Here is a 17,221-nt window from a genome sequence, read left to right on the forward strand (position 1 = left end):
ATGTGTTTTGTTTGGACATGTGGATATTTTGTGGACACATTGAGAATTTAGTGGATATACAGTATTAAGTATTTAGTGGACATATTGAGTGTTTTAGTGCAAATTGAGTGTTAGTGGACAAATTGAGTGTTTAGTGGACAGGACAGTTTAATTGTTGTATTGGGGACATGTTGAGTGTTTGAAATTGAGGTAGGAACATGTAGTGTTTAGTGGACATGTTGAGTGTTTAGTGGACATTTGATGTTTAGTGGACATGTTTGAGTGTTTAGATGGACATATGTAGGTTTAGTAGACATGTTGAGTGTTTAGTGGACATGTTGAGTGTTTAGTGGACATGTTGAATGGTGTTTAGTGGACATATTATGTGGTTTAGTGGACATGTTGAGTGCTATTAGTGACATGTGAGTGTTTAGTGGACATGTTGAGTGTTTAGTGGACTATGTGTTTAGTGGACATATTAGTGTGGACATATTATGTGGAATATATATGTGTTTTAGTGGGACATGTTGAGTGTTTAGTGGACTGTTTGAGTGTTTAGTGGACATGTTGAGTGTTTAGGACATATTAGTGTGTTTAGTGGACATGTTGAGTGTTTAGTGGACATATTATGTGTTAGTGGACAGTTGAGTGTTTAGTGACATATTATGTGTTAGTGGAAGTTATTTGTTTAGTAGACTGTTGAGTGTTTAGTGGACATATTATGTGTTTAGTGGACATAGTTTGTGGACAATGATGTGTTAGTGGACATATTTATGTGTTTTAGTGGACATGTTGAGTTTAGTGGACATATTGTGTTTAGTAGACATGGTGTTTAGTGGACATATTATGTTAAGAATATATGTGTTTAGTGGACATATTATGTGTTTAGTGGACATGTTATGTGTTTAGTGGACTGTTGAGTGTTTAGTGGGACATGTTGAGTGTTTAGTGGACATGTTGAGTGTTTAGTGGACATATTGAGTGGTTTAGTGGACATATTGAGTGTTTAGTGGACATATTATGGTTTAGTAGACATGTTGAGTGTTTAGTGACATGTTGAGTGTTTAGTGGACATGTTGAGTGTTTAGTGGACATATGAGTGTTTAAGTGGACATATTATGTGTTTAGTAGACATGTTGAGTGTTTTGAGTGACATATTGAGTGTTTAGTGGACAATTATGTGTTTAGTGGACATGTTGAGTGTTAGTGGACATATTATGTGGTTTAGTAGGAACATGTTGAGTGTTTAGTGGACATATTATGTGTTTAGTAGACATGTTGAGTGTTTATTGGACATACTGAGTGTTTAGTAGACATGTTGAGTGTTTAGTGGACATGTTGAGTGTTTAGTGGACATATGTGTTTAGTGGACATATGTGTTTAGTGGACATGTTGAGTGTTTAGTGGACATGTTGAGTGTTTAGTGGACATAGAGTGTTAAGTGGACATATTAAGTGTTTAGTGGACATATTAAGTGTTTAGTGGACATATTGAGTGTTTAGTGGACATATTGAGTGTTTAGTGGACAAATTGAGTGTTTAGTGGACATACAGTATTAAGTGTTTAGTGAACATATGAGTGTTTAGTGGACATATTAAGTGTTTAGGAAGTACGTATTAGGTTAGGAGACATATTAGGTTTAGTGACATATTGAGTGTTTAGTGGATATACAGTATTAGTTTAGTGGACATGTGAGTGTTAGTGACATAGTATGTGTTTAGTGGACATACAGTATTAGTGTTTAGTGACATATGATGTGTTTAGTGGACATACAGTATTAGTGTTAGTGGACATACAGGAGTTAAGTGGTTTTTAGTGGACATATTAGTGTTTAGTGAACCTATTGAGTGTTAGTGGATATAAGTATTAAGTGTTTAGTGGACATGTTGAGTGTTTAGTGCACATATTATGTGTTTAGTGGCGGACAGTTGAGTGTTTAGTGGACATATTTAGTGTTTAGTGAAGACAGTTAATTGTTTATTGGACATACTGAGTGTTAGTGGACATATATGGGTTATGACATGTGAGTTTTAGTGACATGTGAGTGATGTTAGTGGACATGTTGAGTGTTTAGTGGACTATATATATGTGTTTAGTGACATGTTGATTATTTTGTGGACACATTGGAATTTAGTGGATATACAGTATAAGTATTTAGTGGAATATTGAGTGTTTAGTGACAAATTGAGTTTAGTGGACATATTGAGTGTTTAGTGACAGACAGTATTAATTGTTTATGTGACACTGAGGTTTTAGTGGACATGTTGAGTGTTTAGTGGACATATTATGTGTTTAGTGGACATATTGAGTGTTTAGTGGACATATTATGTGTTTAGTAGACATGTTGAGTGTTTAGTGGACATATTGAGTGTTTAGTGGACATATTATGTGTTTAGTAGACATGTTGAGTGTTTAGTGGACATATTATGTGTTTAGTGGACATGTTGAGTGTTTAGTGGACATATTATGTGTTTAGTAGACATGTTGAGTGTTTATTGGACATACTGAGTGTTTAGTAGACATGTTGAGTGTTTAGTGGACATATTATGTTTCGTAGACATGTTGAGTGTTTAGTGGACATGTTGAGTGTTTAGTGGACATATTATGTGTTTAGTGGACATATTATGTGTTAGTGGACATGTTGAGTGTTAGTGGACATATTATGTGTTTAGTAGGACATGTTGAGTGTTTAGTGGACATATTATGTGGTTAGTAGACATGTTTGAGTGTTTATTGGACATACTGAGTGTTTAGTAGACATGTTGAGTGTTTAGTAGACATATTATGTGTTTAGTGGACATATTATGTGTTTAGTGGACATGTTGAGTGTTTAGTGGACATGTTGAGTGTTTAGTGGACATATTATGTGTTTAGTAGACATGTTTTAGTGTTTAGTGGACAAAGAGTGTTTAGTGGACATACAGTTTTAAGTGTTTAGTGGACATATTATGTGTTTAGTGGACATGTTGAGTGTTTAGTGGACATATTATGTGTTTAGTGGACATATTGAGTGTTTAGTGGACATATTATGTGTTTAGTGGACATGTTGAGTGTTTAGTGGACATGTTGAGTGTTTAGTGGACATGTTGAGTGTTTAGTGGACATATTATGTGTTTAGTAGACATGTTGAGTGTTTAGTGGACAAAGAGTGTTTAGTGGACATACAGTTTTAAGTGTTTAGTGGACATATTATGTGTTTAGTGGACATGTTGAGTGTTTAGTGGACATATTATGTGTTTAGTGGACATATTGAGTGTTTAGTGGACATATTATGTGTTTAGTAGACATGTTGAGTGTTTAGTGGACATATTGAGTGTTTAGTGGACATATTATGTGTTTAGTAGACATGTTGAGTGTTTAGTGGACATATTATGTGTTTAGTAGACATGTTGAGTGTTTAGTGGACATATGTGTTTAGTGGACATATTGAGTGTTTAGTGGACATATTATGTGTTTAGTAGACATGTTGAGTGTTTAGTGGACATATTGAGTGTTTAGTGGACATATTGAGTGTTTAGTAGACATGTTGAGTGTTTAGTGGACATATTATGTGTTTAGTGGACATATTATGTGTTTAGTGGACATATTATGTGTTTAGTAGACATATTATGTGTTTAGTGGACATGTTGAGTGTTTAGTGGACATGTTGAGTGTTTAGTGGACATGTTGAGTGTTTAGTGGACATATTATGTGTTTAGTGGACATGTTGAGTGTTTAGTGGACATATTATGTGTTTAGTGGACATATTGAGTGTTTAGTGGACATATTATGTGTTTAGTAGACATGTTGAGTGTTTAGTGGACATATTGAGTGTTTAGTGGACATATTATGTGTTTAGTAGACATGTTGAGTGTTTAGTGGACATATTATGTGTTTAGTAGACATGTTGAGTGTTTAGTGGACATATGTGTTTAGTGGACATATTGAGTGTTTAGTGGACATATTATGTGTTTAGTAGACATGTTGAGTGTTTAGTGGACATATTGAGTGTTTAGTAGACATGTTGAGTGTTTAGTGGACATATGTGTTTAGTGGACATATTATGTGTTTAGTGGACATATTATGTGTTTAGTAGACATATTATGTGTTTAGTGGACATGTTGAGTGTTTAGTGGACATGTTGAGTGTTTAGTGGACATGTTGAGTGTTTAGTGGACATGTTGAGTGTTTAGTGGACATGTTGAGTGTTTAGTGGACATGTTGAGTGTTTAGTAGACATGTTGAGTGTTTAGTGGACATGTTGAGTGTTTAGTGGACATATTATGTGTTTAGTGGACATGTTGAGTGTTTAGTGGACATATTATGTGTTTAGTGGACATGTTGAGTGTTTAGTGGACATATTATGTGTTTAGTAGACATGTTGAGTGTTTATTGGACATACTGAGTGTTTAGTAGACATGTTGAGTGTTTAGTGGACATATTATGTGTTTCGTAGACATGTTGAGTGTTTAGTGGACATGTTGAGTGTTTAGTGGACATATTATGTGTTTAGTGGACATATTATGTGTTTAGTGGACATGTTGAGTGTTTAGTGGACATATTATGTGTTTAGTAGACATGTTGAGTGTTTAGTGGACATATGTGTTTAGTAGACATGTTGAGTGTTTAGTGGACATATTATGTGTTTAGTAGACATGTTGAGTGTTTATTGGACATACTGAGTGTTTAGTAGACATGTTGAGTGTTTAGTAGACATATTATGTGTTTAGTGGACATATTGAGTGTTTAGTGGACATGTTGAGTGTTTAGTGGACATGTTGAGTGTTTAGTGGACATGTTGAGTGTTTAGTGGACATGTTGAGTGTTTAGTGGACATGTTGAGTGTTTAGTAGACATGTTGAGTGTTTAGTGGACATGTTGAGTGTTTAGTGGACATGTTGAGTGTTTAGTGGACATATTATGTGTTTAGTGGACATGTTGAGTGTTTAGTGGACATATTATGTGTTTAGTAGACATGTTGAGTGTTTATTGGACATACTGAGTGTTTAGTGGACATATTATGTGTTTAGTGGACATATTGAGTGTTTAGTGGACATGTTGAGTGTTTAGTGGACATATTATGTGTTTAGTAGACATGTTGAGTGTTTAGTGGACATGTTGAGTGTTTAGTGGACATGTTGAGTGTTTAGTGGACATGTTGAGTGTTTAGTGGACATGTTGAGTGTTTAGTGGACATGTTGAGTGTTTAGTAGACATGTTGAGTGTTTAGTGGACATGTTGAGTGTTTAGTGGACATGTTGAGTGTTTAGTGGACATATTATGTGTTTAGTGGACATGTTGAGTGTTTAGTGGACATATTATGTGTTTAGTAGACATGTTGAGTGTTTATTGGACATACTGAGTGTTTAGTGGACATATTATGTGTTTAGTGGACATATTGAGTGTTTAGTGGACATGTTGAGTGTTTAGTGGACATATTATGTGTTTAGTAGACATGTTGAGTGTTTAGTGGACATGTTGAGTGTTTAGTGGACATATTATGTGTTTAGTGGACATATTATGTGTTTAGTGGACATATTATGTGTTTAGTGGACATATTATGTGTTTAGTGGACATGTTGAGTGTTTAGTGGACATGTTGAGTGTTTAGTGGACATATTATGTGTTTAGTGGACATATTATGTGTTTAGTGGACATGTTGAGTGTTTAGTGGACATATTGAGTGTTTAGTGGACATATTATGTGTTTAGTGGACATATTGAGTGTTTAGTGGACATATTATGTGTTTAGTAGACATGTTGAGTGTTTAGTGGACATATTGAGTGTTTAGTGGACATATTATGTGTTTAGTAGACATGTTGAGTGTTTAGTGGACATATTATGTGTTTAGTGGACATATTATGTGTTTAGTGGACATGTTGAGTGTTTAGTGGACATATTATGTGTTTAGTGGACATATTATGTGTTTAGTGGACATATTATGCGTTTAGTGGACATGTTGAGTGTTTAATGGACATACAGTATTAATTGTTTAGTGGACATATGAAGTGTTTAGTGGACATATTGACTGTCTAGTGGACATATTGAGTGTTTAATGGACATACAGTATTAATTGTTTAGTGGACATATGAAGTGTTTAGTGGACATATTGACTGTCTAGTGGACATATTGAGTGTTTAGTGGACATATTACATTTACATTTAAGTCATTTAGCAGACGCTCTTATCCAGAGCGACTTACAAGTACATACATTCATATTTTTATTTTTATTTTTTTGTACTGGTCCCCCGTGGGAAACGAACCCACAACCCTGGCGTTGCAAGCGCCATGCTCTACCAACTGAGCCACACGGGACTATATTGAGTGTTTAGGGGAGGGGACATGTTTTGTGGACATATTGAGTGTTTAGTGGAGGGGACATATTGAGTGTTAAACTCTTACTTGCAGTCCCTTCAGAGTCTTGAAGTCATTCTCCTTGATCTCAGTGATCTTGTTGTTTTGCAGGTCCAGCAGGGTGCTGTCTGCAGGGATCTCATCTGGAACACTCTTCAGCCCTGCAGAAGAAGAGGAAGGAGAGGAGAGATACTCACAGACCGAGACAAAACAGGAAGGAGAGGAGAGATACTCACAGACCGAGACAAAACAGGAAGGAGAGGAGAGATACTCACAGACCGAGACAAAACAGGAAGGAGAGGAGAGATACTCACAGACCGAGACAAAACAGGAAGGAGAGGAGAGATACTCACAGACCGAGACAAAACAGGAAGGAGAGGAGAGATACTCACAGACCGAGACAAAACAGGAAGGAGAGGAGAGATACTCACAGACCGAGACAAAACAGGAAGGAGAGGAGAGATACTCACAGACCGAGACAAAACAGGAAGGAGAGGAGAGATACTCACAGACCGAGACAAAACAGGAAGGAGAGGAGAGATACTCACAGACCGAGACAAAACAGGAAGGAGAGGAGAGATACTTCTAGGCCAAACCGTTGAAGCTAGTTTCATAGCTCCATGTGATTTTAATTCATTAATTTACCTTTTTAATTTTTTTTTTTATTGTATTTTACATTCAATTTCAGAGTTAATGATGTTGAATGAAATTAGGTTTGGCCCAACCCTGCCATAAGCATTTGTGTGCATGATGACACACGACAAGGAGTGTGTGTGTGAGAGTGTGCACGCTTGGCCGTGTGTATGGTATGTTTGTCCAGGTGACAGGAGACGTCCTGAGCTGTGCTGCAGCTGTGCCTGCTAGCTGATGGGAAATGAAGTTTGCAGTAGAACGTGGTCGAGAGATTATGGCGCATTCACGTGCTAGTCGGAACAAGGAAACTAGGACATTTCAGACTTGCTAACTGGTTGTAGTTATACACGTGCCGTGTTCAACCAGTTAGCAAGTCGGAAATGTCCAAATGTTTAGCATGTCAGCAGTGAATAACCCCAAAGAACCAAAGTATGATGTGTTTCATGGTAATAATCCAGACATGAGTGATACCAGATACACCATGAGTTAGCATTGAAACAATCTATGGCACACAGTGTGGAAATGGGACTCAAAATTAATTTCCGTCAATTTCAAGTGTCCACATATCTGGGCACTGACCTCATTGCATGCAGTTTGGGTTGGAGAGTACATTGCATTATTTGGCACTGAGACAGTAAATGTCACCTGTCTATATAACTGGTAAACCAGAACCATATGTTCTGAGGGAGAACACTGAGGGAAGTATGAGCTGGGGTGAGGTATACACTATGTAGATGTATTGGGTAAATTATGTATTTTGTGTAATATGATTATGTTCTATTCTGTTCTATTCTAACTTTTCTATTATATTCTGTTCTGTTCTGTTATATTCTATTCCATTCTATTCTATTGTGTTATATTCTATTATATTCTATTATATTCTATTCTGTTCTATTCTATTGTGTTCTATTCCATTCCATTCTATTCTATTCTATTCTGTTCTGTTCTGGTCTATTATATTCTATTCTATTCTATTCTATGGGTATTGTTTTAAATAGAGGGCGAACACAGAGAGCTACCACAAGTCATCTAAACAACACAATGACTAAGGTTCAAGGTTCACATGGCTGGTTTCCATTCTAGAGGACGGCGGTTGTCTCTAGAATAAACTGTTTTGTCATTCAGGGCTTAAATGCTATGTCTTTTAAACTCCACATATGCAGACACAATTTGGCTTAAAAGCGTTGAGAACGCCCCACTTACACAAACATTCTCTTCAGCTCAGTTGGCTTTTCTATCAGTTTCTCCTACCCTGCCCAAGCTCCACAATCCTCCACACAGCTGTCTTTGGGAGGCTCTCACTGTGCGACATATCACCATTGTGCTCCCTCTCTCCATCTCCCACTCCCACTTAATATCTTACATTCTCTCACTCCTCATGTCCTTCTCTCATATCCCTTCAGCCTTCCATCACGTCTCTTTCTCATCTACTCGCTCCCCTTTTCCATCCATCGCCTTCTCTCTCTCCTCTCGTTACATCCCCATCTACTCTCTCTACCTCAATCCATCTTTGTTATTCTTCTCTCTCACTCGCTCTCTCTCTCTTTTCCACTAGCAGCGTGAGGTGAACCACATGGCATTCTGTCAGTCAGAGCTGACGTGGTTGGTACGGTAAACAGTTTGGAGAGAGTGTGTCTACGTGTAGGAGAGGAGGACAGGGATGAGAGGTCAGTTACTGAGAGTCAGGTGGCAGGAAAGTCTGGTTGAGATGTTTAGTCTCAGGGTTTTTGTCCTCTGAAAGGATTGGAAGAGAAAGACTGAATAGCAGACAACAGACTTCTGCTATGAGCCACCTGTGTGTAATGGATGTATTTATAGTGCCTCTGGTCACACTCACTGGTCCCAACCTTTAATAACAAAGGGAAAAACATTACAGACTACAAAGGGAAGCACAGCCGAAGCTGCCCAGTGACACGAGCCTACCGGACGAGCTAAACTACTATGTTCGCTTCGAGGCAAATAACACTGAAACATGCATGAGCGCACCAGCTGTCCCGGAAGACTGTGTGATCATGCTCTCTGCAGCCGATGTGAGTAAGACCTTTAGACAGGTCAACATTCACAAGGCCACAGGGCCAGATGGATTACCAGGACGTGTACTGTGAGCATGCGCTGACCAACTAGCAAGTGTCTTCACTGACATTTTCAACCCCTCCCTGTCCGAGTCTGTAACACCAACATGTTTTAAGCAGACCACCATAGTGCCTGTGCCCAAGAACACTAAGGTAACCTGCCTAAATGACTACCGTAGCACTCACGTCTGTAGCCATGAAGTGCTTTGAAAGGCTGGTCATGGCTCACATCAACATCATCATCCCAGAAACCCTAGACCCACTCCAATTTGCATACCGCCTCAACAGATCCACATATGATGCAGTCTCTATTGCACTCCACACTGCCCTTTTCAACCGGGACAAAAGGAACACCTGTGTGAGAATGGTATTCATTGACTACAGCTCAGTGTTCATCACCATAGTGCCGTCAAAGCTCATCAATAAGCTAAGGACCCTGGGACTAAACACCTCCCTCTGCAAACGGATCCTGGACTTCCTGACGGGCCACCCCCCAGATGATCTTCAACGCAGGGGCCTCTCAGGGGTCCAACACCATCATTAAATTTGCCAATGATACATCAGTGGTAGGCCTTATCACCGACAACAACGAGACAGCCTATAGGGAGGAGGTCAGAGACCTGGCAGTGTGGTGCCAGGACAACAACCTCTCCCTCAACGTGATCAAGACAAAGGAGATGATTGTGGACTACAGGAAAAAGAGGACTGAGCACACCCCCATTCTCATCGATGGGGCTGCAGTGAAGTAGGTTGGATATCATAAGGTGAATGCACCAATTTGTAAGTCGCTCTGGATAAGAGCGTCTGCTAAATGACTTAAATGTAAATGTAAATGTAGGTTGAGAGGTTCCTTGGTGTCCACATCATCAACAAACTAACGTGGTCCAAGCACACCATGACAGTCGTGAAGCGGGCACGACAAAACCTATTCCCCTCAGGAGACTGAAAAGATTTGGCATGGGTCCTCAGACCCTCAAAAGGTTCTACAACTGCACCATCGAGAGCATCCTGACTGGTTGCATTACTGCCTGGTATGGCAACTGCTTGGCCTCCGACCGCAAGGCACTACAGAGGGTAGTGCGAACGGCCCAGTACATCACTGGGGCCAAGCTTCCTACCATCCAGGACCTCTATACCAGGCGGTGTCAGAGGAAGGCCCTAAAAATTGTCAAAGACTCCAGCCACCCTAGTCATAGACTGTTCGCTCTGCTACCACACGGCATGCGGTACTGGAGTGCCAAGTCTAGGTCCAAGAGGCTTCTGAACAGCTTCTACCCCCAAGCCATACGACTCCTGAACATCTAGTCAAATGGCTACCCAGACTATTCACATTGCCCCCTCCCCCACCCTCCCGTCTCCACACCACTGCCACTCTCTGTTGTCATCTATGCATAGTCACTTTAATTAACTCTACCTACATGTACATACTACCTCAGCTAACCGGTGCCCCTGCACATTGACTCTGTACCGGCACCCCCCTGTATATATTGTTATTTTTTACTGCTCCTCTTTATTTGCTTGTTACTTTTATCTCTTATTCTTATCCATATTTTTTTAAACTGCACTGTCGGTTAGGGACTCGTAAGTAAGCCTTTCACTGTGCACATGTGACTCATACAATTTGATTTGATTTGAATCTTCCATTAAAAGTAAGAACATCTATAAAAAAATATATTAAGTGAATTAGTTTGTTCAAACTTGGGAGCATTTCCATAGCAATGTCACGGATAAAATGGCTGGTCAGATCGTCTCAGTGCTCTGCAGATTATGTTTTCATTTAAGATAGTCGGCTTGGCTGATACATAAGTAAGTGAGAGAAACCAGAGGTTGAGATAGTACGCTCTGTTCTTGTTGAGATACTGGCACTGTAACATGACCTCTTGGCAAGTGGCAGACTAGAGAAATAGGAGCTGAATGCCAACATAGTCCTTTATTGTAGCAATTTCAATAAAAGACAAATTAATGTGATACCAAGCATATGACTGCCCTGGCCTCTCGCCCTCATGCTTTCAGCACACCCAAGCATTAATTACAACGTTTATGCAATTTCCAGCCATGCAATCCTTTTTTTGGGGGGTGTACTGTAACTTTCTCTCCTTGTGAGGGGAAGGTCTGTTCAGTCATTATGGGTCTGATTGTCCCTGAGTTGAGCGTGAGTTTTCCATGACGTTGTCCATTCACAGCAGCACAGTGTAGCTACATCTGTCAGCAATACTAGTAATGACTCAGTTCAGTCAGGGCATTGGGAAAAAGAAGGGCTTCTGTCATCCACAGCACCTGTTGACACATAGGGACCCAGTAAATCAAACTCTCCTAGATAGGATAGTTCAAGGCAACTGGGAACATTATATCCCTGTCGGATGAAGGTCTTTGACCACTGTAACATCAGCCTGTTTTTAATCTAAACCTTAATGAAACCTAGCATTTTTTATGAAGAGTCTTGTGTTCATAAAACCTAATTTCCTAACTCAGAAAGAAAGGAAGCTGTTTTGATAGTACACCACCAGGGTTGGGGAGTAACGGATTAATCCCTTACACGTTGCATGTAAGGGATTACAAAAAACGTTAACTGTAATCCGTTATGTTACCAGAAAAGATATAGTAATCAGATTACAGATACTTTTGAAAAACTAGATGATTACTTTGAGGATTACTTTTTAATTCAGAAAGGATGTTTGAAAAAATAAATCTTTGACGCTTCTCTGTTTTCTCAATGACATTTATATCAGCATTGAAAAAAGGAGCAAGTATAAATTTGTTCCACCTGGGCTAGTCTGACCACAAGTCAGAGACCACTATGATGACACACCAAATGTGTTTGATGGATTGAGGGAAAAGAGCAGGAACAGGCTTTTGTAGGCTACAGTCCAAGCTGTCTTCCAATGGTGCGACTGCTGTTGGCATCCAAAGATGATCAAACGTGAATAAACGCTTGGAGGTAAGGATGACAGCAGTGGTGTAGTCTACGGCGATACGGATATCACTTATTATTGATATCTACATAGCGCATTGATGTGAATCACACTGCTGCTCTCTCATTTAGCTATTTGCACCTTACAGATTGTGGTTGTTGTGGATGGCTGTTCACAAATCTAAATGTGTATTTGAACCCAATAATGTTTGAATTCAAGAAGTTTAAGCTGTCTATCAATCATTGTTTTTGAAACCAGTGGACAGCCAGTGAAAAATGTGTTCTTGCAACAGCTGCATAGTGCGGATCCACGCTTATGGAATAAATGTAGGGCTTTTATTGCTCAATCTAATTCATGCTGAATTTTTTTTATAAATCCATAGGCCTAATTGACACATGCTCAAACTTGCACACTTTTGATATACTTAAAGGGGCAGTCTGTAGTTTCTACATCCATTTTTGGACTTATAAATTATATATACAGTATATAATTGATTCATGAGCTTAGTTCAACTGTCACACTCCATGAGAATGCAGAATATAAGCTTGTTTTACTCCAATGTTTGTAAACATTATAAATGTAAACAAACACTGTATAGCCTCATAACATGGTTAAGACATTTTTTTTGTATTATTCTGAGAGTGGTTATATCACTCCAGGCCCATCCCTCAGCTTTTAACCAAAACTGAGGCGGGGCAGACGTTTTCTTAATGTTTCATCTGTGGATTTGCCCTTTAAACAGCTGCATATTATTAAGATATCAAAGTGTCATCAACATAAAGGTAAACAATAGGCCTATAGCAAATGCAGCATATGGCATTCATTTTTCACATGTAAATAGCACTTTTCAGTAGTGCTCAAAGCATGCCATTCCATGAGCACAGCATTTATTTAATATATTCTATTTATATTTTATATATGGCCCGTTATGTACATTTTAACACTGATTTATCCTGCAATAGATGTCGTTCAATTGGTAACATACATTTTTGTCTTCTTCTAATGCCTCTTAATGGGAAAGTAATCTAATAGTAAATGAATGTAATCAGATTACGTTACTGAATTTGGGTAATTCAAAAGTTACGTTACTGATTACAATTTTGGAGAAGTAATTAGTAATTGTAATGGATTACATTTAGAAAGTAACCTACCCAACCTTGTACACCACAATGCCTGTCGAGTAATTGCCAAAAGTATTTTTTAAATAAATGTACTGTAACTACGTCTGGTGAATGTCTAGACTACTAGCCTCTGCACTACTTCCTGCACATACACATTTGATAACTGTAGCACACACCGCCAGCTGGACGCCTGCAGAAATAAGGCTTTGTGCTAAATGTTCCTTTTTCATCCAATTTTGTAACTGTTAAAGGGGGTGACTTTGGATGGAAAGCAAACCAATCCAGCCCCCTCCCCTCCACCCCCCTCCCCTCCCAGGCCTGTGTGTGTGCCAGCAGATCTGGGGAACAGATGCAGTCTCCAGGCCAGAGGGGCCGGTGCCGGAGATGAGGATCCAACTCTGGGGCTCCTGGGAGACGTTCAGCGCTAACAGGACTCAGTGAGGTAATGGAACCAGCCCTTTCCTGATCATCAGTCTCTCCATCTGTCTGTCGGAGTTGGTCTGTGTCTGTCTGGCTGCGTGGGTCAGTCTGTGTCTTTCTCTTCCTCCACTGGAACTCACGGTTTCCTTGATTTCCCTCCTCTCTTTCTCTGTCCTTCTCACTCCTTCTCTTTCACAGGTCTCTGTCTCTTTTTTGTCTTTCTGTCTGTTTCTTTCTTCTCTCTCTCCTCTCTGTGTATACATCCCAGTCCATCTGTATCTCTCACTCTGTCTCTGTCTCCAGTATTCCTCCCCTGCTCCTCCCTTTTAAAACAAGAGTAAAGCCCAAAAAACAACCAAACTCATAGAGAAGAGAAGAATTGTAAAGTTATACAAGCTATATAAGCTACAGCCAATCAACTGGGTCAGTGACTTCCCTTGGCAGAGCAGTAGTCCTAGAGATACGTCAGGCCAAAGCATAAGGGCGAATGAAGCAAATAAACAGGATAATCTCGCAAACAATTAAGAGGATCAAGTAAATCATTTTAATCGTGTGGAAACAGAGCGCCAGGCTAATTCGTGGCAGAGTTCGTTTGCCTCCGGTGGGGATGGAGAAAGGAGCGATCTGACGCAGAGAAAAACAAGCTTTAGAACATTGGGCTTGTTAAACCGGGGTGAGTTCGAGACTTTCCCAAGCCCCGCTAACCTTTTATATCCCTGCGTCTGCGAAAACAATTAGGAACATTAGAAAAAGGCCAACGTCCCAGCAAAACTATGTCATCGTCGCGGAAGAGCGTGAAATTCGCAGCATCTGAGAGCGTTTAAAGTGGTCAGACTGGGGCGATATTCTTTTAGGCCAATTAATGAGCTGTTGATGGGTAGATCAAACACCAGACACTCTTTGAACATTTCTCTGAGGTCCCCAGATGGAGGGAACACCTCTTTGGGAACCAGGAAGATGTATCTTGTAAACTAAGGGACTGCATCAGTTAGACAAGAGAGGGAGAGAAGAGCTGATGCAACAGGTTGTCTGTATTACACTGACAAATTGACCTCAGCTCATGAAAACACATTGAATGACAGAAGTACATACTGTTATGATATTAAATAGAATTTACTGGGAGAGTGTCTCACCTAAGTCGGAGCACTGCACCACGCGCAGGTGGCACTGGCAGCGGAAGGGGCACTTGGGTCCTTCGGGCATGGTGAGGATGTCCACGCGGGGGTCGATGGGCACCTCTGGCGAGCCAGAGCCCGCCTCATCCTCCATCATGAAGTCCAGGAAGCCCGACTGGCGGAAGGGCAGTGACCAGCACGCTGTGACCAGGAGCAGGGAGAGACAGGCTGACCTCATGGTGCCTTTGTCCGGGAGCCTAGGGGGGAGGGAAAAAGTAATGGCTTAGAGGTTAGAACTACTGTAGAGGGGTGCATGGGTATTGGTGGGTGGTAAAGGATGGGGGCAGAGGTGAGAGGTTAATTAAGGTGTTCTACTTTTAGCAATAAAGAAGCTGTTTTATTGTATTCCATTGTTCTCCAAGCGTTGCTGACTCTCCTGTCTCCTTCAGTTTGCTCATCAACTCATGCACCTGGGTTCCAAAGCCAGGTAGTGGCAGTGATCCCTTCCCTAAGAGGGCAAGGATAGAAAGAGGCCAACCTTTCATTCAAGTAAAGGGTTGTGAGGTGTGTGTGGGGGTGACAGGGAGAGAGGGAAAAGGAGAGCGGGTAAAGGTCAGAGGTAGGAGGCTATAGGCTAGAAGGCCAAGCACCTGGAGTTGCTTAGGTTTGTAACAGGTCAGAAGGGGGAGAATGGCCTATTTACCTAAGAAAGGTTAAAGAGGAGAGGTCAGGGCAAAGCCAAGAACATTGGGAAATGTATCAATCTGTAAAATGGGGGACCACCAAGGCTGTACCAAGTGTATGTGCACTTTCACAGGGCAGAAACAGTAAGTATGCATACATATTAACAATATATGGTAACGATTTGTGAAAAACATCTTGTCAAACCAATGACTGATTACTGTATAATTGTACAGGAAAGTAATTTGTACTTATACTGTTTTCCTTGTTTATCTCTCTCCATTTCAAGGCCCTCTAAGACTACAGAAAACCAGCCATATACTGTGAGAAATCTTCCAGTCTTCTTCTCTGACCGACAAGTCATGACCGCAATGGTCATCCATTCCAGTTTTTGACCCACCATTTTTGACCCACTCAAGCCTTCTGGCCAGTCCAGTCACACAAAACCCACTCTGTCCAGTCAAACTGACCCAGTAGTCCAAGCCCAGACAAACACAGCCCGATTACTGTACTGTACTTTCAGTTCTCTCCAACTGGTTCAGGGTCAGTGTTATTATTCGGCTCATGATGTTTGTGGTTACACACCGCCCCTTCAATTACTTTGGGACCAAAGAGAGAGGCGGGTCTGCTGGACCTTTGCATGACAGACAGATTGCTGGGTAGGTGACTGTGTGTGTGTGTGTGTGTGTGTGTGTGTGTGTGTGTGTGTGTGTGTGTGTGTGTGTGTGTGTGTGTCCGGTTCTTAGGGTGGCGTCAGGTCAATGGGAACAGGATCAGGCCTTGCGGCGGCTCTCTCTGAACATGCAGGGTAATTATAGGTCTAACCCACAGCCATCACACAGACAGACAGAGCTACATTACAGCACTCAATGGGAACAGAGTTCTCCGAGCATACTGTATCTGGGATCAATTTCATGAAAAAAAATGTATGACAAAATTGATGGGTTGATGGATTGAAATGGAATGGGTTCCAACTGTGTGGCATATGCCTCTGCTCATCTTAATATGGGTGGACGAAGAAAACATGGATTCAATTGGATTTTACTTGTTATGCTGTGACTTTGACTTCTATTTTCCATGGAGGACTGAGCCTTAGCCTATGGAAACATGTTATTAAGTAGCCTTGCACGAGCCTTGGCTTATTCGAGCTGGAACGACTCATAGGGCAGGAGCCTATCTGCTGTTTCTGTAACGTGAGGCAGCTTGATGTAGGAGGTACAACCCTGGAAAGGCTGCTAGTCTATCATCTGTAACGTGAGGCAGCTTGATGTACAAGTACACCCCCTGGACAAGATGCTAGTCTATCACAGAGCCTTACCTCCATTCTATCTCCTTAATGCTGAGTGCCAAGCAAGACAAATCAGGTCCCGTTTTTAGTCTTTGTTATGACTCAGCCAGGGATTGAACTCACAACCTTCCAATCTGAGTTGGAAACATGTGCCATGCGGAAATGTGTTGAAACTCAGAGATAAAACAGATCCAATCTTAGCTGAACAGTAGAGCACAAGAACATGTTGGTCCAATCTCTTTGAACAGGGCAAATCTTGGCTCTAGGTTTAACTTATCTATAAGTCAATATGTAGGGGAATCCATAATGAATACCCTGTTAGTTGTCTTGCCAAGATGGTTCGTCTTTTTAAACCTCCATTGGTCTGAGAGCAGGAAACCAAATAGAGATAGCAGGAAGGAATGCTGTACTGATTTGCATAAGGGTCATTCCACGAAAATAGTGCATTTTAAAAGCCTGTTATATTAAATGAAAATACAATAAATCCAATTTTTTATATGATAAAGACTTGCTAAAGTGCAAAGATTCTGCATTTTGACATGTCCCTCTGTGCACATAACATGTCAACCCTGTTACCCATAGATAGACAGGCTAGAAATGTTACAACAATTGATTTTGTTTTATGATTGCCACTCCCTGTTGCACACAACACACTTCCATTCCCCCTG

The 17,221-nt window shown here is 40.5% G+C and overlaps 1 protein-coding gene across 2 annotated transcripts in view; it reads right to left on the bottom strand.

Annotated features, from left to right (window-relative positions):
* Positions 1 to 17,221, bottom strand: part of LOC120050089 (decorin-like) — a 49,038-nt gene that overhangs the window by 15,114 nt on the left and 16,703 nt on the right. Inside the window, exons 1-2 of one of the 2 annotated variants that reach the window (XM_038996730.1) lie at positions 14,603 to 14,822; positions 6,360 to 6,472 (exon numbers count right to left, since the gene is read on the bottom strand). In XM_038996730.1, coding sequence (XP_038852658.1) covers positions 6,360 to 6,472; positions 14,603 to 14,822 — 333 coding nt within the window. Of the gene's footprint in view, positions 1 to 6,359; positions 6,473 to 14,602; positions 14,842 to 17,221 lie in introns of those variants that run through there. The other variant, XM_038996729.1, reaches the window with a different exon arrangement.

This window comes from Salvelinus namaycush, chromosome 6, assembly GCF_016432855.1.
Source record: "Salvelinus namaycush isolate Seneca chromosome 6, SaNama_1.0, whole genome shotgun sequence".
Taxonomy (NCBI): domain Eukaryota; kingdom Metazoa; phylum Chordata; class Actinopteri; order Salmoniformes; family Salmonidae; genus Salvelinus; species Salvelinus namaycush.